Source organism: Nuphar pumila, chromosome 17 (assembly GCF_984573655.1).
Source record: "Nuphar pumila chromosome 17, dmNupPumi1.hap1.1, whole genome shotgun sequence".
Classification (NCBI taxonomy): domain Eukaryota; kingdom Viridiplantae; phylum Streptophyta; class Magnoliopsida; order Nymphaeales; family Nymphaeaceae; genus Nuphar; species Nuphar pumila.
This window is the reverse complement of record NC_143265.1, coordinates 78,008,967-78,022,165: the sequence shown is the minus strand read 5'-3', so window position 1 is coordinate 78,022,165 and position 13,199 is coordinate 78,008,967. Positions and strand designations below refer to the sequence as shown.

At 37.6% G+C, this 13,199-nt stretch overlaps 1 protein-coding gene across 2 annotated transcripts in view; it reads left to right on the top strand.

Moving 5' to 3' along the window:
* Window positions 1–6,631, top strand: part of LOC149812347 (potassium channel SKOR-like) — a 33,498-nt gene extending 26,867 nt beyond the window's left edge. Inside the window, exons 12-16 of one of the 2 annotated variants that reach the window (XM_089992602.1) lie at window positions 619–807; window positions 2,393–2,468; window positions 2,613–2,907; window positions 4,229–4,350; window positions 6,286–6,631. In XM_089992602.1, the coding sequence (XP_089848728.1) occupies window positions 619–807; window positions 2,393–2,468; window positions 2,613–2,907; window positions 4,229–4,350; window positions 6,286–6,542 (939 nt within the window). In that variant the 3' untranslated portion in view covers window positions 6,543–6,631. Of the gene's footprint in view, window positions 1–618; window positions 808–2,392; window positions 2,469–2,612; window positions 2,908–4,228; window positions 4,351–6,282 lie in introns of both variants that reach the window. The other variant, XM_089992600.1, reaches the window with a different exon arrangement.
* The last annotated feature ends 6,568 nt before the right edge of the window (window positions 6,632–13,199 follow it).

Sequence of the window (13,199 nt, the reverse complement as noted above, 5' to 3'; positions counted from 1 at the left end):
CTAACAACAAACATTTTTGAAAAAAAAAAAGTTTGGGCATGCAACATATTTGCTTGGAGTGAGTGAGTGTGTGTGTGTGTGCTCACGCCTATGTGTGTGTTGTGTATAGAACTGCCCATGCTCCAGCAACTTCAGTAGAACAACCATCACCAGAATATTCCCTATCCAAGAAGTGATAAAAATGGTTGACAATGCTTGCACCCAAGTTGTCAATTTGACAAATGAAACCAGAAATGACATGCTCAATGTAACTTCAAGAATGTTTAGATGTCATGTTGCTAGTTGCTGCCATGTAAACTCCAACTTCTTTCCTTTCTATATCCTAATTTTGTGACATTGGAGAAGCTTTGCTGTAATTGTTAATTTTTTTGGAATCCAATGTTAATGTTGTATTTATACCTCAATCTTGTTTATGGTCCCTTTAAAGCAAAGTCACCAATATCTTGTTTATGGTCATGTATCCTGTTTTATTTCTTGTGTTTATTTCTGCTTGTTGTTTTCTTCATGGTTTTATTTTCTTGGACAAGCATTTTTTTTCTTCCTTTTGTCTTCCTTTCATATTGTTTGTGCATGTTTGAAACTTGAAATAGGCAAAAGACTCAGTTTGCATTCTGACAGGTGAAAGAGTCAAATATTCGGATCAAGCAATTGGAAACAGATATCACATTTTACATTGGGAAAAAGGAAGCTGAACTTGCTCTGAGAGTAAACAGTGCTGCCTATCATGGAGATCTGTATCACTTGAAGGGGTTGATTCGAGCTGGAGCAGATCCCAATAAGACAGACTATGATGGACGGTCAGCTTTGGTAATTGAATATTTAATCCAGTCTCTTTATATCATCATTTAATCAGCCTTGCTTTTATGCATGTGTGGATATTAACTCTTATTAATGTAGATGAACTTGCTTAGCTATATAACAATAGATGCTATTTCCTTTCTGTAGTTATTTTTTTCAATCTCTGTTTCAAGATATTGTATGTAGAGCATTACACGGCTGAAATTTACTTGTCAAAAAAATATATGCTAAGGTTGTTAGGCATACTTTGCACTTGGTAATAATAGAGGAAAGTAGATATCTGCATTACAATTGTAGTCTTTTGGGGGGAAAATTAACAAATGCGAAGAAAAAAAAATGTTTTGGGGAACATATCAAGCTACTTTGTGATTTTTTTCTGAAAACGAACTTGAATTTGATGATATTTCTAAAATATTGTTTTATTTGTTTTTGCTTTTCTGTTACCTCTCCCTCAAAATGGGGATAGTTTCAAAATGTTGGAGAATTTGCTACAGAGGTAAGTAGCCTTAAGCCTAGTCAGAAGAATTTGGGCACAGGAAAACTTTTCTTGAAGAAATTGTACATGATTATTTAGAATTGCATGGATGAAAAACATCATTGAACTATTTTTCTTTTGCTGGATTTGTCTATGTTTATGAAATTCTCCTTTCAGTTTGAATTCCTCCATCTTATTTTTCTTGCTCTCATGAAATAAAGGGCATATTAAATAGGCATCTTCACATTTTCAATTGTTGTAGTACAAATATGCATTAAATAGTACCGACATGCATCAAGGGGCATGCTTATGTTCACGGTCAATATGTTTCAACTGAATTATCTGTTACAAGTCCAATAAAATAGGTAGAAAAACAGATGGATCAGTCCCTAGTTGTCTTGTTTGTTTAACAGCTTGATTTAAGAATTTTATTATCAACTTGTGCATTCTTTTTTATTTTTAGTAATAATGCCAATTAGCTAAACGCCCCTACGAAGTTTCATTCCTACCCTTGTACATGTTATTTTCCTTTTATTCCCTTTGATTGTTTTATGCTCATGCCTTTATAATTGGCAAAAGCAAGGCATCTCGCATCCATAACTTAAACCAACATGAGCTGAATAATGCACAATGGAATATTCCTGCATGAGCTGAATGGACCACGCATTGGAATGTAAAACTAGCACAGATGCATGTGCATGCATAAGACTATTTTTTCCAGGTAACACATTGAAGATATAGGCCTTTTCAAACATAAAGCCCTTGAATTTGAGAAAATTCTGAATGTCTGGCTGCAGCCCTAAGAATCAAACATATACCAAGCCATGGTAGTTTCAATTAGAAGAGCACGCAAGTTCTACTGATGGTGATCATTTTCAGCGTTGCTAACAAAAAGAAAAAACTATTAAAACTGTTGCTTTGTATTGTTTGTATTTCTCTTTTCCATGTCAGTCTTGCCCAATTGAGAATGTGTACTGGAATAAATTACAGCCAATTTATGGTTAATATTTTAATTTGATTCCTTGATATTTAGCACATCTTCTTTGATTGTTTTATTGATCACATATACAATGGAGATTGGTACCTTGAATTTATGCTAATTGCCTTTCTATTTTACAGCATCTAGCTGCATCAAAAGGCTACAATGACATTGCTGCTTTCCTCATTCGTGAAGGAGTTGACATTAACTTGAAGGGTAAATTTGTCTATTTCATTAATTTTTCAGTTCTTTACTTTCCATTGATAATAGGAATTATTGCATATGAAAGCTTGTTTTAATTTATGGGCTTAAGGATTGTCAAGAATATTTACTATATCAACTATTTGACATCTTGTTCAGATAATTTTGGAAACACACCGCTACTGGAAGCTATCAAATATGGACATGATCGAGTTGCTTCTTTGCTTGTTGAACATGGTGCGTGCTTAAATATTGATGATTCAGGAGGCTGTCTTTGTAAAGCTGTTGCCAAAGGAAATTCAGATTTTGTAAGACGTCTGTTGTCATATGGCATAGACCCAAATGCCAAAGATTATGATCATCGAACACCACTTCACGTTGCTGCTGCGCAGGGGCTGTATTTGTTAGTGAAAATGCTATTGGATGCTGGAGCAAATGTGTTTCTCAAGGACAGGTATGATTTGACAGTTTCTTCTCATACATTCCATGCTTTGAGTTTCAACCAAGCACAATTTTGTGCTTATTAATTTGGGGTGTCATTGGAAATTAAATCCTGAGAGTATTCCATTCATCATGTGAGGCCAAAAGATTGTTGTGGCCCATCTGTCATTCTGGTGTGTAGGCTTATCTGTGAATTTGACTACATAGTATCTTCTTGTCATCTACTTGTCATAACTGATCAAATTAGCGTTCTATGTAAGAATGTTAGATTTACTATTTTGTTCATTCATTATGACATACTTAAAGACTTTATCATATAAGTGTGATTGTGATTTCTTAGAACCATTATCACCAATAACGGAGATATTTTGAAAATATCGCGAGAAATACCGATATTTTAAGGTAGCCAATAGGAAAGGTAATATATTGCAATATTTTCAAAATATTACGATATTATCACGATCATATAGCGATATTTTTGGAAAATCTCTTCTTTTTTTTAATTTTAAGTTTGCATTTCCTATTTTTTTGTTTTGTTTTATATTTTAAAACCTTTAAAACATGTTTATTTATATTTTGAAAAGAAAAATAATGCAAAACTTATTATTTTCTTATCTTTTTTGTTATTTATATTTTTTTCAATATTTTAAACTCCTGAGATTTATCAACTTTTGAAAATCTCTCTGAGAAATACCCTTGCCAAGAAATTACCTTTAACGATACAGGTGACTATGCTTAGAACCTACTAGTTTACCTCTTCAATGTGATTATTTTTCTTTTTTGTCTAGCTTAGAGTTAATTTCTTTTATTTAATTTCTAGCTTTTCAATACTAAAAGTTAAATGAGGGGTCCGAAGACTAGTCTCATCATTCCTTTTCTGTTCTATGATTTTGAGTTTTTGAGCATAAAATTAAAGCATTTCAAAAGACGAGAGCAAAATTTGCTTCATCGTATATGTTTTCCTCATTAAAATGTAAAAATCTTAGGAAACAGGATAAATTACAAATACTCATTGTAGAAGGAAAAGCAAAGTTTTTTTTTGTTCTATTTGAATGTAGAAGAAAGTTTAACATCCAAGACTTTTCCTTTCTCAAGTTATTTGCTTATCTTTTGTATCTTTTTAAATGGCCTGTCTAGTTAGGTGCATGACTCTACTAAGACGGGTCTTTTGCTTTTTGGCATTAATATGCTTGAAATTTTTTGCTATAAAACTCATCCCTTCTGGAACCAGTTTTGGAAGAGAGAGAGAGAGAGAGATTTGTTTTCCTTCAATGTCTTTTCTGTGGCCTTCTGTAGTTAATCTTTTGTTTACTTATGACTATTTTCCTTGTCAGATGGGGGAACACTCCCCTTGATGAGGGTCACAGATGTGGGAGTAAACCAATACTGGATTTACTCAACGCTGTAAAATCTTCCCAGTTGTTGCAGTTCCCTGACTGCTCTAAAGAAATCCAAGGTAAAATTTGCAATCACTTTTATTTCTTAATAGAGGTTTCTGAAGAATCATCATAAACTTGTCAAACCCTCAGCATACACAAAATTCTGCTTTCTTGTTAAGCTGACTCATCATTGGTGTAGCTCCATGATAATTCATAAATTAAAAGTTCAGCAGTTGATTCTTTTGACAAGCGTGGTCACTGCTGAGTTCACCTTTCTATCCATGTATTTTAAAACCCTACCAGGTCTGATCTACAGTCTAGCTCACCTAGAACTGCAAACCAGTCAAAATCTAGTTAAAAAGTCTTTGCAAGTTGAAAACCTCATTGTAGTGCAGATTCAAATTAAATGCCTTACTAGTTCTCTGAAACTGATATTGAAAATTGATTTTACACAAACATGTTTCTGTAAGGGTAAAATCTTTTCTTCTAGTTTTGGTGTACCTCCTGTCACCAATTATTGAAGATGTTGATTTGTAAACGTATATTTGATAATAAGGATAATCCTTTTCTATTAAAAAAAAAAAGACATCAAGGGTATCCTGTATATATTTCCTGAAGTTTCTAGTGTAACTTGGAGATTCTTTTCTTTTGCTGAAATGAAGATGTCCCTGTATTTTTTCTGTAACTAGGGCCAATTGTTAACCTGGCTGAACTCCCTGGAGTTGGGCACGTTAAAACAAGCATCCATGACTCAAGGCAGTGATGGGCTATGTCACCTGGGTGCGGGTGTGGGTACGGAGGGTATGACACTGCAATTCCAAAAAATGTAGGTATAGGGATACGGCTATATATATATATGATGATGAAAACCTACCCAATATAAAACCTCCTAAACCTACACAATAAGAAACATTTGTCGGATTTTCTGTGTTTTTTCGAAATTCTGACCTTATAGATGTGATCTATGTGCTCGTTTTTATAGAAATCAGTTCTTGGAGCTTTTGATTCTGATGCATGGATATGTTTTTATAGGGTTTCAAAAAACAATGGCCTACAATTTCATAAATTTTTGAGGCTCAATACCTTTTTTTCATCCAAAATGCATGATCCAAGTGTTGATTTCTAGTAAATCAATCTTGTTGAACACATCTGTAAGGTCAGAATTTTGAAAAAACACCGAAAATCCGATAAATGTTTCTTTTTGGGTAGGTTTGGGAGGTTTTCTATTGGGTAAGTTGTCATTTTCATATATATATATATATATATATATATATATATATATATATATATATATATATATATATATATATATATATATATATATATATATATATATTAAATATCACATAAATACAAAATTAATTCAAAATAAACTGCATATAATCTAAATATATATGCTATATCTAAAATATATATTATATACTGAAAATATAAAGTTATAAACTGAAAATATAATTATAAATTATAAATTGAATACAAACTTGTATGTACGGAGGGTAAAATGGCATGTCCGAGTGTCAATGCGTGTTGACACGGGTACAGAGGGCAAAATGGAGTGTCCGGGTACCATAGGTGATGGGCCTTAGATTGAGTTAGGTCCTGTAAATGGACTGCTAGTATCCGTGTAGAACTAGCGAATTATGAAGTAGGTCTTCAGAGGTGGGGACTTATAAATGATGGAAATGATTGTTATGATTGTTTTTTTTTTGTAGTTCTTTCAGGATAGAACTTTAGATATTACATCTTTCCTTTCAGAAGGTTTTCTTGAATAGTCTTGGATTTTTTGAAGATTTAGATCATGAAAACCTTCTTTTGCACTTTTGTGTTAATTGAGATGATGCCGTGTTAAGAAATCTAATGCTGTGTTTTGATGCTAAAATTTGCAACATTTTGTGCAGTTTCACCAGTTTTTGTTCACTTTCCATAACATGGTAATTTACAGTAACAAAAATTTGTATTCCTGGATCCTCACTGACAAGTGCCTGTGACAAATTCATTGCTTTATAAAGCAGAGAAGTGTCAACGGAAGAAATGCACTGTGCTGCCCTTCCATCCCTGGGATCCAAAGGAGAAGAGGAGAGAAGGAATTGTGATGTGGGTACCAGATACGCTTGATGAACTGATCGAGTCTGCTGAAAAGAAGCTCAACCATTCATCTTCTTGTCTCTTATCCGAAGATGCAGGTAAAATCTTAGATGTGGAAATGATTTCTGATGGTCAGAGATTATATTTGGTTAGCAAGGGTGACAGTGATCTATGGGGATCATAAGCATGACAAACAATTGCAGATCTTCAGCAGTACAGGCTTGTATTAATTTTTTGAATAATGAATCTGCATTTGCTGTGAGTACTTGCTACCATTGCTTCTTAAACCAAAATCCAGAGCATGAATGAGGTTACAATCTAATCATCAAATTCGATTAAACTATAATGGTCCGAATCTATTTGTTTGTATTGTCAACCCTTTTGAGGGAACTGAACATCAGGATATCCGAATCTATTAGCAGTTTTGTCCATTGGATTAAATGAAAACTCTCTTGAATTGGATAATGTCGTGAACAAGGCTGACTGATTGATCCAAAGAAAATGCACCACTGCAATCCCTGCACAACCTTATAAGCATTAGTTAAACCATTTCCTTGCAAGATTAAGACCTTACTGGAGAAAAAAAGTGATATTTGATGTCACGTGAGATTCCCCGATCCGGGACCTGTTAGCGCCACGTTGTGATTGGGCTTAGGTCTGTGTCCTGCCCAAGCTTAACATCTTCACAACCCTAGTCCCAAGGAGAATGAACCTAGTACAGGAGGCAAAAGGGTTAGTGCTTTGCTTGATTTGCAAACAGAAGACACTTGTTCCTGTGAACTGGAAGGTAACACCAAGGGCCTGTTTGTTTCATGTAATTTTCATAGGAAAATGCTAAACCGGCATCCTTTACCCTTCCTTTCCCATCACATGTAAAACAAACATCAAGGCATCATGGCCCAAGTGGGCCATAGTTTTTTCAGCCACGTACCACTTTTCATGTGCAAATCCTTTTATATCTCCCCTATTATTAAAGCATTCTTATGGGAAGGCTGAGCTGGCAGGATTATTTGAAAATCTGTGCTCCAAATGAACGTCATGGTAGTGGTAAACCCCGGGAGAGTGGGTTGGCTCCACAGTGCTGCTCCATACCTGTTCCAGGTTTGATCGCAAAGGGGAATCGAACTCATGACCTCCCCTTGCCCTAACCATTTAGGTGGCCCTGCAGGAGTTGGGGCCCTTTATGTGATTGTCAGTTATTAGTTGGGGTTTAAAACACAAGTATTCAGTGTTAACAATCACACATAATAAAGCTGAACATATTGTTGTGGTTGATTCATAAGGTTGAGAACACAATGAGATTGTTTACGATTTCTGGAAGTGTGAAAAAGCATCAGAGCCGCAGAGGTGATCCAGAATCCGCAAAATGGAGGAAATTGATAAAATTATGAATGCAAAGCATCAGCACCCTCACATGAAAATCCATTACACATCTCCCCCATGTGTAGTTCACATGTAGTGCTGTCAATCTGTCGGGTACCCAACTCATGAAGCTGTATCCAAACCCAACCAAAATCCAAATAACTACTTGTTGGATTCAGGTTTTGCCAGGTCAAGAAAATGAAATCTCAAACCTGGATCTATATAATTTAAGGAGCCTATTTTTACCAAAAATATATATAGAATACTCGGGTCAAGCTGTATTGGGTTGGATATTTGACCAAATCATAACCCAAGCTCAAACTACATATTACTCAGATCCAGTTCTGGTAGGCATTTTTTACGCCATACCTTGGTATTCTGGTCAGGGTTGGGTCAGGTACTTGATACAAACCCAACCCAGTGACAGCCCTACCAGTGTGAATGGATTTCTATGGAAAAGCCTCCTGGCAGGAGTTTTTAGAAAGTTGGGAAAAGTATAGTAAAGGCACTTCCCGTGAGAAAATAATGGATGTGGAAGCCCCATGTTTTCCCTCACGAAGATGCTTAGCATCGACATATGAAAATGGCTGCTCCTGCAGGAAAACGTGGGGCCCATTGCGGAGCCATGTGGGCCTGTCCTTCTCGTGGGGTGCATTTGTTTCACGTCCCGCGGGAAAATCAACCCTTTTTTCCTGTGGGAAAGAGCCATTTTCCCGTGGATTCAAACATTTAATTTGCTTGTGTTGTTATTTTTTTAGAATGAACAAAATAACACAAACAAATTAAATGTTGAATCCACGGGAAAACGTGTTATGGGTCCTGTTTTATTTGCTCAGAATGAAAGAAAAAGACCTGTGAATTAAAAGCCTTGGCCTATACCAGGATCAGCTAACTCCTAGGTTTGACAGACCCGATTCAAGACCCATTTAGACATGAATGCCCAAGCCATAATTGCACTATCAGTGTAGGGATGGAAAACTGGGTCAGATATGGGTCTGGTGAGGTTTGATCTGTTTCCAAAGAGTGGATCCATATCTGGCTCAAAACACAATACCAAAATTCCAAATCCCATCTAAGCTTCCGTGGTACTGGATCCGCTGGAAAGAGGGAAAAAAAACTTTTTCATTTTTTATACCGAAAAGTTAAACAGGTTGAGTTATAGGCGGTTCTGACCCAGGTCCTATTGTATTTGCTTAACTAATTTGGATCCCAGTCCTAATAAACCTAATCATATTTGTTCAAGATGCGACCCAGATTTTGCTGCAATCCATCTGGAACTAACAATACACATGGGATCCAGGTCAGACCCGAGTCTGAATCTGACTCATTTGCATCCCTAAATGAGGTGGATGTCGGTAGAGGGGCCCACTCGTAATGGGAGGCAATAGTGAGCCCACAAGGTTGGTTGGGCTGATCACGGCCCCTTTTCGTAAATCTAATCCAATCTTGATGATTGAGGAATCTATGGGACAAACAGAAAGGGAAAACTCCCATTGGCCTACCTGGATTGAGATGGAATCCATGCTCCTCAATTTATTTTAGGACCATCCAAAAAATCATAGTTTTAGGTGTTTTATATTATATCTAAACTATTATATGTTTTCTATTGAGTAAACTATGATAATCGCATCTAATTATTCAAATCTAACATAAAAAAAACCAAAAATATGTTTTTTTTATGGTTCTACGAGTGACTAATGAAAAAGGGGCAGCATAATCCCTATTGTTATATATATGGGTAAATGAAATATTCAAACTGGTATGTACCATAATTTTCATAGGTTTTCTTATTTTTTTCTAAAATTTTACCATAAGGAATTAAGGATGTGATTTACATGCTTAGTTTTATAAGAAAAGACTCTTATCATCTAATTAGATGTATAAAATAGATTTTTTAAGGCTTAAAAATCAACGGCTCAAAATATATATGGTAAACGTCTCTCTCTCTCTCTCTCTCTCTCTATATATCTATATATATATATATATATATATATATATATAGAGAGAGAGAGAGAGAGACGAAAGTAATTCAACATTACCACTCATGAAGATCAACAAACTATTGAACCCATGAACTGAACAAGAGCAAAAGCTAAAAACAAATAAAGAAAGCACAAGAGAAAAGAACATCAGATAGATAAAACGGGCTCACGCCGAAGCCGCTTCCCCAGATTGCGGCAAAGGAAATGTAGCGTCAGCAGGAGGGAGCGGAAGATCACTAAGATGCAAACGCAAGATCGCATAAACATCTACCAAGATTTTGTGCACCAGGTTATGAGTGTTAACTGGAATATGACGAAAATGAGCGTCGTTTCGTGCCATCCAAACAAACCACTAAGAAGTAAGCAACCACGTCCGCCAGATGAGCCTCCACCTCTAGTTGCGCCTAATACAAACTGGCCCCAAGATCAGATCTAGCGCAAAAGACTCCTCCTTAACCAATACTTTCGGATGCCTCCAGGTCCTGCTAAAGATTTCCACAAATATTGGGCAAGACCAGAACAAGTGAAACGTAGATTCTTCAACAGCCTGACAAAGCACGCACCAACTTGGGAGCTGAATGCCCCACTTCTTTAAATTACTGTGGGTTTGGATCCTATCGTGCAAAATTAACCAAGCCAGGACTCGAGAACGGGGAGAAGGATCCTTCGCCCAAAGCACATCCTCGGGCAACCAATCAGCCCCCGACGGGAGCAACGATCTATAGACTTTTTTTGTGAGAAACTCTCTGTTTGGCGTCAAAGCCCACTGCAACCACTGACTAAAATTTTTGGAGTCCTCAAAATGGTCTCTAAAGCAGGCTAAAGCCCTCAACCATGATTTACGCAAGTGCGAGACAGCCAAACCTCGGGTTCCCAAACGAACCGGGGTAAGAGCTAGAGCCCCATATTTAGCAAGAAGCAAACTAGCACAAGGGTTATCCGGTTGGTGGGCCAACCAACATTGCTTGGCGACAAGAACAATGCTTCGCAGTCTGGGCACAGGAATGCCTAAACCAACCATACGCAGAGGTAAGACCACTGAACGCCAACCAATCAAATGACGCTTACCCTTGAGTTGACACACAGACCATAGAAAACCTACCAGCAAGCGTGTCAGTTGCTTCTCTACTCCCACAGGCATCACAAACATAGACATGAAAAATTCTGGAATAGTTGAAAGAACATGTCTGACTAAGGTTAGACGGCCAGCGATGGAGAGATAAGACGACTGCCACGAAAGCAATTTACGCTTCACTTTTTGAAGCGTCGGAGCCCAAGCAACTGAATTGAGGTGCTTCACTTGTAACGGCAAGCCCAGGTACATAATAGGCAAGTCAGAAATAGTGCAATTAAAAATTCTCTTTCCAGCTGCAAGCATATTGGCATTAACATTGAACATGGTAATAGAGCATTTGGTCTCATTTAGAGAAAGCCCGGATAAGGAGAGAAAGAACTGAATGATAAGCTTGAATCTAAGCATCTGTTGAACATTTGCACAACAAAAAATGATCATATCATCAGCATAAGAATATGACTCTGGAAGTCGGAAACCTGCAAAGGTTCAATGAAACCTGATACAGCAGCCCGCTTAAGCAAGACCACAAGACCCTCAGCAACTGCATTAAACAACAAAGGCGATAGGGGGCACCCTTGCCGCAAACCCCGTCCCAGCTTGAACCGGTCTCCTCTAATACCACTGATATTTAACATGGCCTGGGCATTTGAGACCAGCTCTCTCACCCAACCAGAAAAACGACGACCAATACCGAAGTTTGCTAACATTTGAAATAAGAATTACCAATGCACAAAGTCAAAAGCTTTATGAAAGTCTAACTTAAGGACAAAGTAAGGTTGACCGCTATGCTGCAAGGAATGAACAACCTCGGACATCATGATGAACGAGTGTTGTACCCTCTTATTACGGATAAAGGCGAACTGAGAGTTTGAAAAAATCTGGTTAGCCACCAATTTCAACATATTCGCCAAAACCTTGGCAAACATCCGATAGAGAGCACTCATAACTGAGATTGGACGGAATCGAGAAATATCAACGGCCTCATCATCTTTCGGAATGAGTGAAATAATAGCAACATGAAAATGATAAGGCAGTCTGGAGTTACGATGGAACTCATCAAATATGCTCACCACGTCTGATTTAACACAGTCCCAAAAGATTCTAAAAAAGTCGACATGAAACCCGTCAATGCCAGGCGCTTTCCAACCCGACAGATCCTTAATAGCCGTAAAAATCTCATCGTCAGAGAACCTCCTTTGCATAGATCTGGCTTGCTCAGGCTGAATTGAGTCAACTAGGATATTGCCAAGGACACCCTCCGCAGTTAACGAAGCAGAATATAAGTCCTTAAAGTATAGCGAGACTGTCGGAATAACGTGTTGATTGAGATAAGAAACACCCTCAATGGAGATAGAAGGAACAACCTTCCTCCTATGACGATGAGAAGCATATGAGTGAAAAAATTTAGTGTTGTCATCACCAGCCGCAAGCCATTTCACCCTAGATCTTTGCTTTCAACGAATTTCCTCTTTGACCCTCCAGCTTTTCAAGAGCATATTTAATTCTAAGGACCTGGCCTGGAGACTGAGAAGTTGCAAATCAGAAAGAGAGTCAGGAGAAGACATATACTGATACAACGTAGAAATCTCTTGCTCCCATGCGGCCATTTGCTGAAATTTCTCCACCTTACTACTATGAAGCCAAGCTTTGATATCCTTAGCTAGACGAGAAAGTTTATTTTGAACCTGAAGCGCTGCCCAATGCTCATCAACAGTTTTGTTCCAAGAATTAGTAATAACCGAGAGAAAATCTGGCTCCTGAAGCCACCATTCTTCAAACGCAAAGCTCCTGGTGGGTTGAAAGTCATCCCCCCACTGAGTGATGATCTGCCCATGATCCGAGATAGAGAGAGCAAACAACACACACTTAACGTCGGGAATGAGGTCCAATAAATTAAGAGTGACAAAGACCCTATCAAGGACCCTACAGCACGGACGAGACCGCATATTCGACCAAGAAAAGCGCTCTCCGGTTAAAGGAATAGGGTAGAGAAAATGTTGATGAACAAAGTCTTGGAAACCTCGCATAGAGGGATTAGGAATTACGAGGTTATTAGAGTCATGGATAGATAGCAAACAATTGAAATCCCCCATAAGAATGTGACAATCCGCGTTGAAAACGACAACCTTATCCAAGTCATCCCAAAAAGTGGGCATCATGGCGGCGAGATTAGGTCCATAAACAACAAAAACCACTACTCTTCTATCAACTGCCTGGAAATTGAAAGCAACAGACAGAAAGAAAAGTCTCGCATCCAACTGAGATAAATTTAAAGACTGCTTTCCCAAGATAAGGATACCTCATGCATGATTTACTGTTGGCTGCTCCCTGCCAGATGCTAGAGACGATTATGAGCGGGATGACCTCCATTTTAGTTTCACATAAAGCAAGAAGAGAGAGAGAGACAGTCGCTGGAAGATGA